At 47.9% G+C, this 17752-nt stretch overlaps 1 protein-coding gene across 10 annotated transcripts in view; it reads right to left on the bottom strand.

Annotated features, from left to right (window-relative positions):
- Nucleotides 1–17752, bottom strand: part of LRP8 (LDL receptor related protein 8) — an 85519-nt gene that overhangs the window by 12528 nt on the left and 55239 nt on the right. For 9 of the 10 annotated variants that reach the window (XM_033226314.1, XM_033226317.1, XM_033226323.1 and 6 more), the window contains 10 exons: nucleotides 16667–16786; nucleotides 16468–16593; nucleotides 11615–11789; nucleotides 9309–9536; nucleotides 7587–7705; nucleotides 7216–7355; nucleotides 5620–5761; nucleotides 3563–3715; nucleotides 2487–2711; nucleotides 282–350 (listed from right to left, as the gene is read on the bottom strand). In XM_033226314.1, coding sequence (XP_033082205.1) covers nucleotides 282–350; nucleotides 2487–2711; nucleotides 3563–3715; nucleotides 5620–5761; nucleotides 7216–7355; nucleotides 7587–7705; nucleotides 9309–9536; nucleotides 11615–11789; nucleotides 16468–16593; nucleotides 16667–16786 — 1497 coding nt within the window. Of the gene's footprint in view, nucleotides 1–281; nucleotides 351–2486; nucleotides 2712–3562; nucleotides 3716–5619; nucleotides 5762–7215; nucleotides 7356–7586; nucleotides 7706–9308; nucleotides 9537–11614; nucleotides 11790–16467; nucleotides 16594–16666; nucleotides 16804–17752 lie in introns of all 10 variants that reach the window. The other variant, XM_033226322.1, reaches the window with a different exon arrangement.

The raw sequence follows: 17752 nt of genomic DNA, 5'->3' as shown, positions 1-17752 counted from the left end.
TTCCTAGGGATCATATAGTTACACTTCACGTGGCTGGAGTGTAGAGTGTGAATCGAGGGGTGGGGAGATGGGGGATGCACCTGGAAGGTCACCTGGGGCCAGATCCTGAAGAGCCTTGTGTGCTAGGCTAAAAAACAAAATTAAATCAGGACTGGGAGGTGGGCAGGAAGGCTATGAGGGCAGAACAAGTCAACAGGGCAGGCCAAGTTCTCTACCCTGCTAGTGCGTTTCCCTAGGCCTGAGCAGGGTCTCTCTTTTCAGTGACTGGGAGCCACACTCACCTATGGGCACGATGATCCCGATAACAGCGGCAGTGACTGTTGAGCCCATCTTACTGTCTTCATTCCCATCTGTAAAACACAAACATTTGCAGAATGATGCTCTGTCACTGTGTGTCCAAGCCCCTACTGGCCTCAAGTGGTAAGAACTACCCAACTGCTTCTCATCCTCATTCTAAAATGATGATCCTGGCTGTTGCCTAATAATTCAGTCTTTCCAGATCCTATCACAACTCCTGTGAGGCAAGCAGGACAGAGGTTATCTCCATTTTACAGGCGAGGAAACTGAGTCTTAACTGAGGGGTTTTGGGACTCACAGAAAAGTAGCAGAGCTGGGACTCGAACCCAGGACTCTTGCCCCAAGTCCCATAACCTTTCCACAGCATCATGGTGGTAGGAAGCTGGGGGCTGCGCATGGCAAGGTGAGCACTTAGGTCTTTATGTTGCTGACGGACTAGGTCATTGTTTTTTTCCATCAGTATCTGTTGCTTTGCCAGTATTGTTTTTGGTGAGCTGTCTGTCCATCTGCATTATCAGATTATTTTTCATAAGTAATTGAAATGGGACATAGTATAGTGTAGAGGAATCAAGAGCACAGTCTTCTGTGTCAGACTTCTGGGTTCAAGTCCCAGCTCTACTACTCACTACCCATGTGACCTTGGGCAAATTATTATATATTATAAATACAGCACATGATATTATACTTTTATATATTTCAAATGGTGATACTACCTACCTCCTAGGGATATGGTAAGGATTAAATGAAATAATTTATCTAAAATGAATATAAAATGCTTGGCACAACTTTGCCTAGTTCTAGGAGTGGGATAGGGGTTGTTGTAGGGTCTAAATTTTAAAAAGATATGTAAAAGCACATTGTAAACTGAAAACTGCTTGGAAAATTTACTGTCTTTTTGAAAAACTATGCCATGCCATCTTTCTCACTCTTACAACCATCTTCATTGTAACATTTGTGAAGCACTTTATAGTTCAGAAAGCATTTTTCCCTTAGATCTTCCTGACAGCTCCCTGTGGTGTGAAAAGGAGCTATTATCTACATTTACTGCAGGTGAGGAGATGACTGGCCCTGGCAATGGCCCAAGGCCCATCCTCTCTCAGTGTGACTGTTTATCCATGTTACTCCAACAGAATCTAACAGTTAAAGGGAGAAAAAACTGCACTGCTTGCTTCCAGAGATAACTGTGGAAATGCTGCTGTCCTCCCCTGTCTGGTCCACAGCGAACACTGGACAGTGATATTAAAACCTAGAGCATGAGGAAGCCAGTGAGGAGAAGCTGGTGAGAGGCTCTGCCCTCGGATGAGAGGAACTGGAATTCACACATGCTCCGTCTGCCTCTGCAAACTTCGGAGTAAGTGCTCCACTCCAAAAAGCCAGCTTCCGCTGGCAAAATAGGACCAATTAGGAAGATGCTGCCAAGTAGCTTGGTTTCTGGGCTGTCCATGTAGGGGAAAAAATTAAAAAGATAGTTTATCCTTTTAAACGAACTCCCTCTGGCAGGTGACTCAATTAAAAAGGTATTTGCTGATTAATGAGATAGAACATTTCTAGCAGTGACAATTACTGCTCCCAATGATTTAATAAGTGGTGAACTTAATTATTTTCATCCCAGGGTTGGAAAGAGGTATGAGGAGACCATGGTTGTAGATATTACTATCTGGGGACCTGCTGGGAACTGAGATCAGAGCTTTCCAAACACAAGGGACACCTCCTCATATACACACCAGAACTTTGTGAAACAGACACACACACCCTCGCAGAGTCAGCAACGGCTGTGTGTGAGCACCTCTGGTTACCCCGGTTACGCCTTTGTCTATCATGGCATCTTGTGAAGCAGGTTGTGGAAGGCTGGTTAATTCCACTTTGTAAGAGAAGCAACTTTGTTCTTCTTTTTAAGAGAACAACTTCTTTGTAAGAGAAGCAACTTTGTTCTACAAGTGAGAAAAAGCTTTGGAAGGACCCTGAGGTTCACAGGGTCTCAGCTTCCTGCCAGACCCTCTGTAAGTTAGGGGCACCTAGGAGTCCTAAATAGCAGGTTGGTACTCTACCTCCCTCTCAGATATGCAGTAACCTCCTCAAAGATATGCAGTATTCAGCTCTGGTAGGTTCTCTCTTATCACATACCCGCCATCCTGGCTTCCCTAGGAGCCCTCTCATGTCATGAAAGAATGCAGAACTCATTTCCTTACAGTGCTGGGAGTGGTTGCTGGTTGCAGGACTTAGGGTAGACAGGCTGATGCTGGGAGCCCTGGGGACACTAACTGAGCTTGGGACTGCAGCTGCCAGGTTTGGTGTCTCTGTGCTGTGGTTCTGGTCGGTGGATCTGTGGACGGTGGTCCCAGGGGCTCTTGTGGTGGCAGGTCCTGTCCTCGTCGTGGTAGAGGCTAACATCGTAGTTGAGGTAGATTGAGGTGCTGGAGGGGAAATACCATGGAGGTCACTTGGACAGATAATTTTGTTGCCTAAGTTATTGCCTCTGAGTTATACTTAGGAACTCATCTTCATGGTGTAGCTCAAATGCCACTTCGGTGAAGCCTTTCCTAATCTCCCCGGTGGGCTATGATCTTTTCTTTAGCTGAATGCTAAGCACTTCACTTTGATTCAGTAAAGATGAGTCATTAAAACATTGCTGTGGAATTAGTTGTAAGACCAGCAATAAAGAGACTGCAGGGAGGGGAAATCAGATAAATCTAGAAGGATTTACACTCATATTGTTATACCAATAGATTTAAAGTCTTATTCCACTTTAAACAATTGAACCTGTAAATTAGTAATAATGCAGTAGACTTAGGCTCAAATGAAAGGTCTTGGCTATACATCAAGGTTGGGACATGAATCTGTGTATGCAGTTGAAGTATTAACTATTAGTCCCAATCATATTGCAAAAGGGCTTCTGTGTAGTGTTTGTTAAGTTCTAGGTGAGAAACAGGCAAGTACATAGTTATCTGCATGTATCCGAAGCCATGGAGATTAAGGGTTCTTAATTTGAGGCTTTTAAAGGGTTCCAGAAACTCCCTGAAACTGAATTTAAAATATTTTATGTATACATGCATTTTTTCCTTGGAAGTGAGAAAAAGCTTTGGAAGGATCCTGGGGGCATGAGCATTCAAGGAAGGTAAAAAAGAGAAACTCCAAAAAGGCAACAAGTAGCCAGGGAAGTTGGAAGAAAACCAGCAGCATACTGTGTCCCAGAAGCCAAGGGAAGATTTCAGCAGGGTAGGGTCTGACACTGCCAGGGGCCATCCCTCCTGGAAGGTCTGCTTACCTCGGTAGCACCTCTTCATGTCTGGACCCAGCCACATTGTGTCAGGACAGGCACACGTGTAGTTGGGAGAGTGGCTGGAGATCTGAGGAGCAGGAAGGCACAGGTACTCACAGCCTCCATTAGGCTGGACACTCAGCTTACAGGCATCTGCAGCTAATGGCAGAGAGGGAGACAGCTGGGGCACAGACAGGACATGCCGGTATTCCAGCCTCCTGAGGATGAGGCCTCTCCCACCTGGCTTGCTCAGAAAGCTTGCCCTACTACTTTTTTTTCATATTTTTTTTCTTTTTCTTTCTTTTTTCCCCCAAAGCTTTTGGGGTACACGTTTTTTGTTACATGGATGATTATATAGTGGTGAATTCTGGGGCTTTAGTGCACCTGTAACCCAAGTGTAGTGTACATTGTACCTAATGTGTAGTTTTTTTCTTTTTTTAATGTCTAGCCCCCCTCTTACCTTCCCCCTTTTTAGTCTTAAAGTCCATTATATCACTCTGTATGCCCCGTGTATTCATAGCTTATTTCCTGCTTATAAATGAGAGCATATAGTTTTTGGTTTTCCACTCCTATCATACTTTACTTAGAATAATGGCCTCCAGCTCCATGTAGGTTGCTGCAAAATACATTATTTTGTTCCTTTTTATGGCTGAGTAGTATTCCAAGGTGTATATATGCCATATTTTCTTTATTCACTCTCTGCAATTGTGAAGCCCTTCTACTTTTTAAATGTTTTTTATTTTTTATTTTTTGAGACAGGGTCTCACTCTGTTGCCTAGGCTAAGTACAGCAGTGCAATCATAGCTCACTGCAGCCTCAAACTCCTGGGCTTAAGAAATCCTCCCACCTCAGCCTCCCCAGTAGCTGGAACTGTAGGTGCATGCCACCACACACCAGGGTAATTTTTATAGTTTTTGTAGTGATAGAGTCTTGCCTTCTTGCCCAGGCTGGTCCCAAACTCCTGGGCTCAAGTGATCCTCCTGCCTTGGCCTCCCAAAGTGCTGGAATTGCAGGTGTGAGCCACCATGCCCGGCCTCCCTACTACTGTTATTGGGTACTTTCCAGCACCATACCTAGTATTTTATCCCCACACTCTCATTTAATCCTTGCAACAATTCTGAGAGGTGGGGACGTTACATCCCAGACTGACAAATAAAGACACCTAGGCTCAAAGCTATCCTCTAGGAATTTTTTTTTTTTTTTTTAAGAGTTGGGGGTCTTGCTCTGTCACCCAGGCCAGAGTGCAGTAATGCAATCATAGCCCACTGCTGCCTGGAGCTCCTGGGCTCAAGGGATCCTTCTGCCTCAGCCTCTCAGTGTTGGGATTACAGGCATGAGCCACCATGTCTGGACTAGAGATAGAACTTAAATTGAGGTCTGCTGGGCTCCAAAGCCCATAAGCCCGTGGTTTTTGTTTTTCCATGTGCCACATACTATGTCTCTCATTTAAATTTCTAGGTCTAGAATCAGGCACCAATCTTATCTCCTTACACTCCCTTGCTTTCCCACTTTCACCCTGGCAGCCAACACTTCAGTTACAGTTAGAATTAGTATATCCTAGTGATAGAGGAGGGGACAACCTACTAGTAGGATTCCTAGATTCTATCCCAACCAATAAGCTGACTTATTATATGGCCCTTGGATACATTAGCTTATACTACTGCAAAATGGCTCCAAATAGCAAGTTAGATGCAATGTGTCATGGTGAAAGCAGCTTTGGAACCAGACAGACCTGGGTTTAGGTTTCAGTTCTGCCACCTGTTAACATTATTTTACCTCTCTGAGCTTCCGTTTCCTCAGCTGTTAGAAGAGTAATACCCACACTTTGTAGGATTGGCAAAAACAGGACATTTATGTATTAATTTTTACCCAACCTTATTTCACAAAGAACTTGAGGTAAAATGAGACAAAATATATGATGAAAAAGTACTCTACCAACAAGAGGGATTGTTGTTATTATCTCTGGGGTTGCTGAGTTGTGACCTGAATGTGAACACAGCCTGCCTGGTGAAAGGAGAGGACACAGACAGGAGACCTGGGACCTAGGACCAGAAACAACTCACCTCTTGGCTGCTTCAGCTCATGGAAGATGACAATGTCATGTGGGTTATTGAGGTTCTCAGCCAGGATGGAGATTTCCAGGCCATTGAGCCGATTTGCACTGAAAATGGCCTCGTTCTCCAGGTCTGTCCAGAACACCTTGTCCTGTGGGGTATAGATGCCGAGGATGGGAGGCCTGGAGTCTAAATCCATGACCTCAGTCTGAGGGGTTGGCCCCAAACCATAGTCACAAGAACTGCCCTGAAATCTCCCCTTATCTGTCCTGTCCATGGATTCACGGTGGGGCTCTCAGTCTCTAATCTGTGATGTACCTCTCCTCGTTCCCTTCTGTCTTAGAGGATTATTCGGTGATTCTGTGCTTTGAACTGACAGCCACAATATTACTCATTCATGCTGAACTAAGCCTGCTTGCTAGAGCCCAGCAGAAACCCAAGGTTAAATCTCTATAGCATTATCATTACTGGGGCCTGGGACCAAGACTGGAAGGGATGTGTGAGCTATGAGGGTTATGCCCTGCTGGGCTTCCTGTAGCCTCTGGATATCCACACAAGTCCACATGGTTAGTCCATATAAGCCTAGATGTGCATCTGTCAGTAAATCCACATGTACAGGTACAACTGTGCGTCCTCATACAAAGATCTAAACACATACCCAGTGTTCATCCACACACAGAAAGCTACATTTGCCCCTAAATATGCAGTCTAAATACATCTTGGTATATGTATGTACACACATAGGCACCCGCACTTAGAGGAACGCACACCTTTATTCTGATGCATTTATATTTACATACACATATTTTACAAGTACATGCCATGTATATATACAAGCACATACACTTGTGTCCCAATACACCTGTCCTTTAAAGCAGGGGCTGGACTTAAGAGGTGGAGCTTTGCCCACAACTTCAGAGCAGTGCTGAGTAACTTTGGTGCAAGCAAATCCTGCCAATGCCCGCCACAGACCATCATCCCCTTGCTTTCCCTCCCCTTGATGGTGGAGTTAGTTTTGGGGAAGAGGTGAATGTGTGAGACCTTGGTTGGTTCTGGCTTCTTTATTTCCAGAGAAGAAAAGTCATTAGGATCAGGGCACAGGAGAGTCTTGGCTCCTCACTTTCCCGGGAGCTTCTTGAGACGAGGATAGTGTCTGATTCACTTCTATGACCCCAGGGTCTGGCAGAGGTCAATAAAAGTGTGCAGAGCTGAACAGCATCTCTCAGGCCATTTCATCCAGTAAATGATTCTAAGGATAGGTATGTTCCTTCTTCCTTTCCTCCCTTTACTGGGTACCTTTTGTATGTGGATTACAGTGCTGGGTGCTGAGGGCACAGAGAGGAAACATACATGCCTAGCAACTCACCTGTGAGAAGTGCTCTGAGAGAGGGGTCTTGGGAAGACAGCATGGGAAAGGCTGCCAGGTGGAGAGTGGGCTGCAGAGCCTTTGTGTGCAGGCAGCTCACAGATTGTATACAAACAAATCAGCTGGTTTCCCTGTTCCTGTTTTCATTTGAACAAGTCTCAGGGACTCATCCTATTTGAACAAGCATTTTCTAGGCTTCAGCTTCCTAGTTGGCCCATGCCTGTCCTTACAGCACTCACCTCAAACACAGCTATCCCAAAAGGGTGGCTCAGGAAGTCAGTGGAGGAGATCAGCATCTTTCTGTTGCCTCCACTGAAGTCAATGCTGGACAGTTGGTGTAGCTTGGAGTCTACCCAGTACAAGCGTTGGCTCAGCAGATCTTGGGAAGGAAGCAGGATCAGGTCTTGAACCTGGGACCCCAATGTGGAGCTCTGTTCCTTTGTACCCCTCCCTGCCCACATTTCTAGGCCTCACACTGAGGCCAGCCTAGGGCAACCATCAGGAAACAAAGTCACTGGCACCATGAGAGGACCCAGACTCATGGAGTTCCAGACAGTGATCAGGACAAGGCACTAGAATAGGCCCCCAACCCAGGAAAGGCAGGGCTCACCCAGGGTGATTCCGTTGGGCCATTCAATATTGTCTGACACCAGTGTTTGCCGGTCCACACCGTTGAGCCCAGATTTCTCAATTTTGGCCTGGTTCCCCCAGTCAGACCAATACATGAACCTAAAAGACAAAATAACTCAATTTGGCTTCTTGTTGGGGACATGACTGGGGTAGTCTGAGTCACAAGACCTCAATAACCCATTGAATAGTTGAGGGTTATGTTTAGTAGGGACTGAGAAGACCTCTAAAGTTCTTTTGAACCATCAAATCTTAGAATTGGCAGGCACTTTAGCCTTCACCTCATTTGAGAACTTGAGGAAAACTGTATTCTCCGAGATTGCACCCAGACTCAGCTGAATAGCCTGTGACCCCATCTCTCCCACTTCTGGCAGTGCTAACTAGAGCCTTAGGGTGTCAGTGTGGGGAAGGCCCTAGTAAGCCCTCTCTTTTCTGGTTTCAGAGGAAAAAGTGGATGAGCTTCCTAACTCAGGTAACCCTCCCTGCTTCTGTCTCCTCAGGCCTACTAGGGCGGGTAGCAGCCCACTGTTACTAATCCAAGGTAGTAAATTAGACCTTACCCACTCCTTTGTAAATAGTCCCTTTATTAACCCTCCTCCAATTATCTTGAGTATGCAGTGGGTTTCCTGCTGGGACCCTGACAGATCCACAATGGATTGGGGTTGGGCTGGGTGTAACTCTATGATGTGAGGGACAGGATGTGGCAGGTGCAACACAAGGTCTGCATGAGAACAGACAGAGAACAGGGTTGAAGAGAGGGTGAGAGGAGAGGCTCCATATCTGTCAGAGTGCCTAGTTCTGTGCTGGGAGCACCTGACCTATGCTTAGTGAATGGCAGCTATCAGTCACTTCCCAAGGCCTCACATAACCTCCCATGTGGTACTCCCCTCACCAGCTGCCCTTGCTCGAAGAAGAGGGTTTTCTTATCCCTGTTTAACAAGGAAACAGCAGTAGGAGCAGATGTTGATTCTGGTAAACTTAACATGATACAACACTAAAAAAAACCATCTCAAGATATCCCCACTGAGGGAGAAAGGGAGTCCTGTTCTGTTCAGAATCCCTAACTCCCAAAATTGAGGGGTGGCCACAGCAGGGCAGCCTTGGTGGTGAGGGCGCAGAGACCATAGGCAACAGGGGTGGGGATGGAGGTGGGCAGTCTGAAGCAGAATAGACCAGTGATCTTGGTCCTCAAATCTTGCTGGCTGTCCCACAGGGCAGGGAATAGACATGTTTTATGTAACTCCAGAGGCCAATGGAGGAAGTTGTAGGGAGATAGATTTGGGATTATGAGGGGAAAAGACCCACTTTCTAATGGGCAGAGCTGCCCCACAGTGAAACAGGCCCTATGGGAGGTAATGAGTTACCTGTCTTTGGAAGTATGTGAGCAGCTGCCAGATGCCCACCTACAGCAGCCTGAGGAAAGGCTTCCTCCCCTAGGAGCTTCTATCAGGCCATCTCTAGAGCCCTGCTCTGCTCTGAGACGCTCCCAATTCTACGATATAATGAGTGGGTGGGAGAGTCCAGGGAGAGCCTTGGTGACCAATGCCCAGAGAACCTTGGTTGGGGATTAACAAGACTTTCTTCCCCATGGCCTGTGTCTGGGTGGGCCAGAGCTTTCTAGAGCCCTCAAGATAGCTCTTGTGACAGACACAAGAGGACTGAGCACCTATGGTGGGAGAATGGGAAGTTAAGTTGAGACACTCACCCTCGAAGGGGGTCAACAGCAATGGCCCGGGGTTCACTGAGGTTACGGCTGAAGAGAGTGCATCGGCGGCCACCATCAACTGTGGCCACTGAGATGGTCTTATTGCCCGAGTCGGTCCAGTAGATGTGCTTGTGGACCCAGTCCACCGCCAGGCCCTCTGGAGAGTGCAGCTGCTCGTCAATGAGGACCTCCTGCTCTTTTGGGTCACTGGCCTTGTCCATGTAGGCACTTAAGAGAAAACAGAGATGACCATGGGGCAGATATTCCACCCATGGGCCCATCTGGAGCTACCTGTGCACCCTTCCCCTCTGTCTCTTCCATCTGGGCCATGGCAATAGATTTTTAGAGAAATGTGGATAATTTCCACTCTACACATTCCCTGGGGTACCAGGCTAGGGGTACAGACTTACATGGGCCACAGTCTCTCTCTGGCTTTCTAAGGTGGGGCTGCCCCACAGCTCTGCCCATTAGAGTGAGCCAGATATAATACAATGTGATTATGGCAAGCATTAGAGGCTGTGGCAGCAGAGGCATGGAGACTACATCATCCCAGAGGGTGGGAGAAGCCTTTATAGTTGAGTCCTGAAGGACAAATTCACCAGGACAGAAAGCCGTTAGGGAAAAAGAAAGGCTTGTGCAAATGGCCAGAGGTGAGTCTGCTCTGGAACAGTGAGATACTTAGGGGAGCTACTTATGTGGGTGTCAGACTGCAAGCAGGTATAGGTAGGAACCCCATCCTGATGGGCTTTGAGTAGCATGCCAAGGAATTAGGATTTATCCCCAGTGGTAACTGGACAGGCCAGAGGACATAGTCCAATAAGCATGGACTTAGTTCACTATGGCATCTATGTAGTGGGTGGGTTGGAAGGAGAGGGAATGAAGCAGGGAAATTGATTAGGAGGATGTTACAGCATCTGAGTGGGAGATTAAGAGAGTCTGAAGAATGACCGTGCCCGTGAGAATGGAGAGAAGGGCTAAGAATACAGTAGATACTCAGGAGGCAACATTGGCAGGACTTTCTTTCTCAAATGCTGTTTCCCCAAAGGTTTTCTTCTTCTTGCTCTCTCTCTGGGTGATTAGTTCCTTAGCGTCCACTGCCATCAATAACTAAGTCTTTAATCCCAACAGCTCTCTTACGATCCAGACTGCAAAGCCAACTAGCTCCCCTTGGATGTCCCATGGACACCTTGAACTCAATATATCCAAAACTGTTCATCCCCATTCCCCTCCCCTCGGCCAACCAGACGATCCAACCCCTGAGCCCTGATCCTTCTCCACTGCTTCACACATCAGAGAACAGCACCACCATTCATGAAACCTCCCAAGCCAAAAACCCGGAACTCCCAAAATTCACTCTGAAGGAGTACATTTCCTCCTTCAGCCCCATATCTAGTCTGTCACCAAATCCTGCCTCTTTCAGTTACAACTCTTGGACAGGCATTGTTCTAGTTATGTTTTTGGGTGTGTGTGAACTGAGTGTCTGTGTGCTGCAGGGAGGCAGGAATCTAGTTGTCAGTGAGTGGCACTTGCTATATCTGCTTCCATCCACTCATCTATCCATCTATCCATCATTCTTTCATCAGTGACTCAGTGTCTACCCAGCCCCTGGTCACTGGCACTCCTGCCAAGTGGATCTCAGGACAAAGAAAGGACATGACTGCCTAAAGGGGTCCCAGACATGCAGGGAGGCAGGCTGCTGGCAGCTGAGAAAGTCCTAGGAGAGAACCTCCTCCAGTGTGTGAAGAGCTTCGCCAAGTCAGGTCCACTGACTGTGGCGTCAAAGACACAGTGAAAAGCTGGCCTTGGGGTGATGCCATCCGGGAAGGCATGCCAGATCAGATGCCCAGGTGGGTTCGGAGGCCTCCTCTGTACTTTCTCATGATCATCACATATGGATGTCACTGTGTTGTGACTGGGATCCTCTGGGCAGGGACCAGGTCTAAGTCCCCAGGGTCCAATACACAGGGATGTGAGCTGCTTGGAAAGTCCTCCCCAAAGCCAGGATTTCTTCCTTTCTGCCCTGGCCAAACAGTTCCTGTGTCTTCTGCTTCCATATTAGGCCTCCAGAGGTCAGACAAATCCCAAGTGTTTGGGGCTTGAAGCTGCTAACCCAAGGGAGCCCTCAGCCTACTCTAGCCCCAGTAAATTCCCAGAAGTTCCATATCCACTGTGATCCTGCATCTCTTCCCAAGCCCGAACTCTGTCCTGAGGAACTCTAGAGGCAGAGGCCACTACTCCCCTCCTCATCTGTCACTACCCCTCACCCCCATTCTTCAGGTCTTGCTGCAGAGGATGTGGCCGCTCACCTATAGATCTTACGGTAGGAGAGGTCACACCAGTAGATGCGATTGGTGGCAACTTCCACATCTAGTGCCACGACATTCTTGAGCATGGGGATGAGGCGTGAATAGTTCCGCTTCACCAGGTCGATCCTCCGCACCTCATGCCGGTTGGTGAAGATTAGGGATGGGCTCTTGCCAGCTGCCATGCAGGGAGGTTGAAAGAGAAAGAGTCAGTGCAAGAGGCAGGGAGCCTGGAGACCAAGACTCTGCCACTGGCTTGCTGGGCGACACACCCATTTTCCTTAAAATAGTGACAATTCCTACTTTACAGGTTGCAGGAGCAGATGAAATAATGAGTACAGAAATCTGAAGATGCAGAGCACCATGCATAGCAGGAGGATTTTTATTCTTTTTATTAGATACAAACTTCTCCAAAATATTTTATGGCTACCCATTTTCTCCTTAGGTCTGCACTGAAAGCCTTTCACAGTGTGACCCCAAGCTCCCTGTCCAGTCTCATTATTTGCCCTTCCAACATAGCTTGATTCCAGCTACCAGTTACCATTACCTAGCCATGGATGGGCTTCCTGCCTCAGGGCCTTTGCTCAGGTTGTCCCTTCCACCTAACATGAATTTCTTTCCAGCAACTACCACCTTCTCTGCTTGGGCCCTACTGCTGTGGTTCAAGAAGGAACTACCTGAGCAAGTAAGTGTCTTAGAATGATAACTAGGGGCTGGGCACAGTGGCTCACACCTGTAATCTCAGCACTTTGGGAGGCTGAGGCTGGCACATCACTTGAAGCCAGGAGTTTCAGACTAGCCTGGGCAATATGGCAAAATCTCATCTCTAAAAATAAAAAAAAAAAAATTAGCTGGGCATGGTGGCACACACCTGTAGTCCCAGCTACTCAGGAGGCTGAAGTGGGAGAATCATTTGAGCCCAGGAGGTCAAGGCTGCAGTGAGCCATGATTGTGCCACGAACTCCAGCCTGGGTGAGAGAGACCCTGTCTCAAAGGAAAAAAAAAGAACTCAGGATAGAAAGTGTTGGGGACATAGCAAGAGATGAGCTTCAGAGATTGGCAGGGGCCAGATGACAAAGGGTCCTGTGAGCTGGGTGAGTTTGTTCTCTAACCTGAGCCAATGGCAGAGATGGGACATATATGATATACAGCACAGATTATATATATGCAGTAGAGACAACATATAACTGCTCATATATACACAAAGCCTATTTTTTTTCTTAGATTTAGGGTTAGATTTTTAAGATGATAAACAAGTGACCTAGACTTTCCTGGCTACTCCATATGGGAGGTCACTGTCCCACAGGCCTCTGAGGGCCTAGCACCAGCTCCCACAGGCTGTTTCTAGATGTACTGGGTCACTCTCAGGCACCAACACTGTCTGAGGGGCTGCTCCTAGTAACACCTGCCCCTCAAGCTCCCTGTGCCTCCTTCTCTTGTTTTCCAGCTGACACTTCTGCCAGCCACCAGTCCCTATCACTGTGCATCTTTGCCAAGCTAATGTGCTCCCTGGAGGGTGGGACCAGCACAGACTCATGTAGGGCCTGGAGCTGGTGTGTGACCTGTGTGTGTAGTGATGGAGACTAATTCAAAGCAGGGTGGGAGTGAGACAGAAGTGTGGTACAAATAGAGAGCATGGAGAATGGGCTGAAGGTGCAGGAAGGGGCAAGGATGAAAGCTGAGTTCCAGGCCAGCTCTGCCACGGACAAGCTGTGATTTCCCTCACACCAAAATGACAGCAATGACACTTCACCTCCCTGAAGGCAGGAGCCAGGTTAAAGGGGCATGTTGGAGTGCTTTTAAATGATAGCTGTGACTGTGACAGGAACTCCGTGTGTTTATGATTTGAAATTTTATGTAATTGTACTTGAAATATTCATGTGTGTGGATTTTGTATATGAATGGGTAGTTGCGTGTTGTCTCCAGTGCATGTACATAATCTGTGTCATGTATTACATGTGTTCTATGTGGGGGCAAGAACAGGTTACATGTTATATGTGATATACTAATGTATGTGTTATATATTGTACAGTTTGGGTGGTTTACTTTTTGGGTTTATGGGCTACCTGTCAGTATTATGGCTGCTGTATTGTTATAATTTATATGTTGTATATTGTGTTTAACTTGCATATGAACTGCAGACTCATATATCCAACTGCCTTCTCAATATCTCTATTTGGACACCTAACCAGTTTTCTTAAACTTAACATGTCCAAAACAGCCTAATATTACTCCAAACCTGCTTCCCTCACTCTTTCCCAAGCCCGTGCGTAGCAATATTATTGTTTTAGTTGCTGTCACACTTTTTTTTCCAGATTCCACATTCAATTCATAAGCAAATCCTGCTGGCTGGCCTTTGCACTATATCTGTAGTCTGTCCACTTCTCACTATTCCCATAGTAATAATGTGGGAATAAGCGCTCAGCCACCGCCACCTTGCTTCTGGATTATTGCAATGACCTCTTAAGTGGTTTCCCTGCCTCCTCCCTTGTCCTCTACAGTCTGTTCTCAACACTGCAGTCAGAAGGACCTTCTTAAAATGTCACACCATGTCCCTTCCCTACTCTGAGCCCTCAATGGCTTCCCCCTAGTTGGAGTGAAATCCAGAGCTGGCTCTTACGATGGTGTAGAAGGCCCTTCGCGCTGCCCCAAGCCACCTCTCTGGCTTCATCTCTTCCTAGTTTCCTTGCTCCAACTGTACCAGCTTCCTTGCTATTCCTTGAACATATTAGGCATGCTCCTGCATTAGGGCTTTTGCAGTTTCTGTCTCTTCAGCCTGAAATGCTTGTTCCTACAGATAACTGCATGGTAGCTCATTGTCTCACCTCCCTCACTCCCCCGTTTTTTTTTTTTTTTTTGAGACGGAGTCTCGCTCTGTCGCCCAGGCTGGAGTGCAGTGGCCGGATCTCAGCTCACTGCAAGCTCCGCCTCCCGGGTTCACGCCATTCTCCTGCCTCAGCCTCCCGAGTAGCTGGGACTACAGGCGCCCGCCACCGCGCCCGGCTAGTTTTTTGTATTTTTTTAGTAGAGACGGGGTTTCACCATGTTAGCCAGGATGGTCTCGATCTCCTGACCTCGTGATCCGCCCGTCTCGGCCTCCCAAAGTGCTGGGATTACAGGCTTGAGCCACCGCGCCCGGCCCCGTTTTTTTTTTTTTTTAGAAAAGGTCTCACTTTGTCACCCAGGCTGGAGTGCAGTGGCATCATAACTCACTGCGACCTCAAACTCCGGGGCTCAAGAGATCTTCCTGCCTCAGCCTCCTGAGTAGCTTGGGACTATAGGTGCATGGTACTATACCTGGCTAATTTTTAAATTTTTTTAAGATATAGGGTCTTGCTACATTGCCCAGTCTTGAACTCCTGGCCTCAAGTGATCTTCCTGCCTAGGCCTCCCAAAGTGTTGGGATTACAAGCGTGAGCCACCACACCTGCCCCCCTTCATCTTCTTTACTCAAATACCTTCTCAGTGAGGGCTTCCCTGACCATTCCATTTAAAACTAGAACCCCCTGCTCACCTGGACTTCCCTAGTCCCATTCTCTACTTTCTATTTCTCCTTAGCCCTTATCACCATCTGCCATGCACTATATTTTATTTATTTACCTGATTTCTAGCCTGGCTCACCCATTAGAATGTAAGTCCCTTCAGGGCAGACAGGGATTTGCATCCATTTTGTTTACTGCTGAATTCCCAGTGTCTACTACCATGTAAGGTGTTCACTATAAACAACTGAATACAATGAATTAATTCTGCTGGCTGAACTGATCAATGTGTAGGTCTGCCCAGGTCATGCTCTTTGTGTAGACTCCCTATGCTGTGTGTATAGTCTCTGTGTGGTTCAATTTTGTGTCTATATATTCTGTTGTATGAGTGTCATCTCTGTGGGCTGTATTGGGTGGCTCTATACAGTGTCTTTGTGGGTGTTAGTGTGCAGTGCATTGTGTGTGTGATGTATATGTACACTTTTGAGCACTGTGCGTGCAACTGTTAGAGTAGGCAGACAGCTGGACATGAGTAGAAGGGGGAGTCCCTGAGAAAAGGGAAGCCTAGAAAATCTCACACCTAGAGACCACCCAAAACATGCATGCTAGATATGAGCAGAGAGGAGGGGAAATACCTGTGCAGAAAGGAATGCCCCTTAAGATGCCCAGTAACTGCTCACTCTGCAGTTCACCCATCAGAATGTAGCTAGCCATATGCTGAGGAGGAAGGGGAGGGCAAAGGGGAAATTCCTAAGAAATATGCAGGCCTAATAAGATTTGACTGCTATACGACCTTCCTGGGGTGGTGGTAATGAGTGATGCCACCATTAGGTAGTATTTGTGCCCAGAGCTGGGCATGCACAAGAGCTAATAGTAAGGGAGGTCCCACAAGCCTGGGTGGAAACTAGGTGAGGAACAGGCAGGGACTCAAAGCAGGAATGGGAAAACTAGACAAAGAAAAAGGCAGAGATTTAGGACAGAGACAGGAACTTCAAGAAAAAGACCCAATGCAGAACTCTCAGGGCTGCCGCCGGTTCATTCTCTTTCAGCAGCCTGCCCCGCTCTGCCTCACCTTTCAGAGTGCAGTGTCCCTTTAAAGAAACACGGCTATTGCTGCTGTTCCTAGTTGAGTCAGTAAGCTCCTGTCTTGGACTGTACTCTTATCTCCTTAATAAACCTTTGGCTTATGTTACTAATTGTCTCGGCTGAATTCTTTCTCCCAAGCTAGACAAGGGACCGAGGATTCCTGTACTTCTCAGTAACACAAACTGCCTTCTTGTGTGTGCGCACATGTACACATCCACTCCTCACATGTGGAAGCATGCTGCTTCCTATATCCCTTTCAGAGCTGCCCCTCTGCCCTTGGGGTGTCCGTACCAGCAGCCTTGCAGTTCTTGGTCAGCAGGTCCATCTCGTAGCCAGGGTAGCACTCACACTTAAAATAGCCCTTGTAATTGACACAGATCTGGCTGCAGGCATCTGGGTCCTTGCATTCATCAATGTCTGTGGGGAGGAGCAGGGGTCAGAACTGGCAGGAGGATCTGCTTCTGCTCGGGGGTGTGGGAGAAGGTCTCACCGCCACAGGTCTTCTGGTCCAGGAGCTGGAAGCCTGCTGGGCACGTGCATTCAAAGCCAATCTTGAGGTCAGTGCAGATGTGTGAGCAGCCGCCATTGTTGTGCAGACACTCGTTTAGCCCTGGGGAGGGACATGGACTCCTGAAGGTCCAGGAGCCCAGGAGGAGTGGGGGCAGGGAAGGGGTGGGACCTAGAGCAGAAGCAGAGCCTCAGGCAGTGAGACTCCCACAGAGGCAGGAGGGCTCCACAACCTCACTGAGCCTCAGCCTCATCTACAGGTGTTCTGGGCAGGAGGTGGCACAGAGAGGGCAGGTCCCTACTCAAGGCCAGACACACAGACAGGGTAGAGTGGAACCAGAACTCAGGTCCCCGGCCTCCCAGCTGGGGCTCTGTCCACCACCAAGCTGCAGGCAGCTAGGCCTTCCCCAGTGGCCCAAGGTCTTTCCTTTCACAAACATGTTTCTTGCAGTGCCTCCTTCCTTGTGACCTCAGAGTTGAAGGGGCCTGCATGTGTCACATCCAACCCTCAGGATACCCTAAGAATCCCTTCCAAAATGCTCCGCTTAAATATCTCCAACCTCAGGGAGCCCACTTCCCTCCTGAGGCAGCCGGCTCCACTGTGGACCAACACTGCCTGCTGAGGCTTCTGCTTCTGCTCCCAGCTCTGCTGTGTGGGGTTAGCCAGGGTGCACAGGCTCCCTCAGAGCCTCCTTAAAGCACTGATATCTGGTCTCCTGCCATCTGGGTGCCTTTCTCTGGACTCACTCCATCTGTCGATGTCCCTCTCTGGACAGGGCCCAGAGCTAGTTTGCCACCCAGAAGGAACCTGAACACAGGATGCCCCCTAATGTGCTTGTGGTTATTTAAGACTCCTGGGCCTTTTTTTTACATGGAGCCATTGCTAAATCAATTCTCTCCTATCATGAACTAATATGATGGGTTTTTTCAACTCCTCTCCTCTCGGCACCTGTCCCTGTTCCTCCATCTTGTCATGGGCCTGGTCCCAGGATTACCACCTGCTCCAAGAAGTGAAGGGATGCCCGGAGATCATCTGTTCTGGCTCCCCATTCTCCACTCCCTCACTACC

The sequence above is a fragment of the Trachypithecus francoisi genome, unplaced genomic scaffold, assembly GCF_009764315.1.
Source record: "Trachypithecus francoisi isolate TF-2019V2 unplaced genomic scaffold, Tfra_2.0 Lachesis_group12, whole genome shotgun sequence".
In the NCBI taxonomy this organism is placed as follows: Eukaryota; Metazoa; Chordata; class Mammalia; order Primates; family Cercopithecidae; genus Trachypithecus; species Trachypithecus francoisi.
Note: the sequence above shows the minus strand (reverse complement) of the source record. Positions and strands in the feature narration are given on the sequence as shown.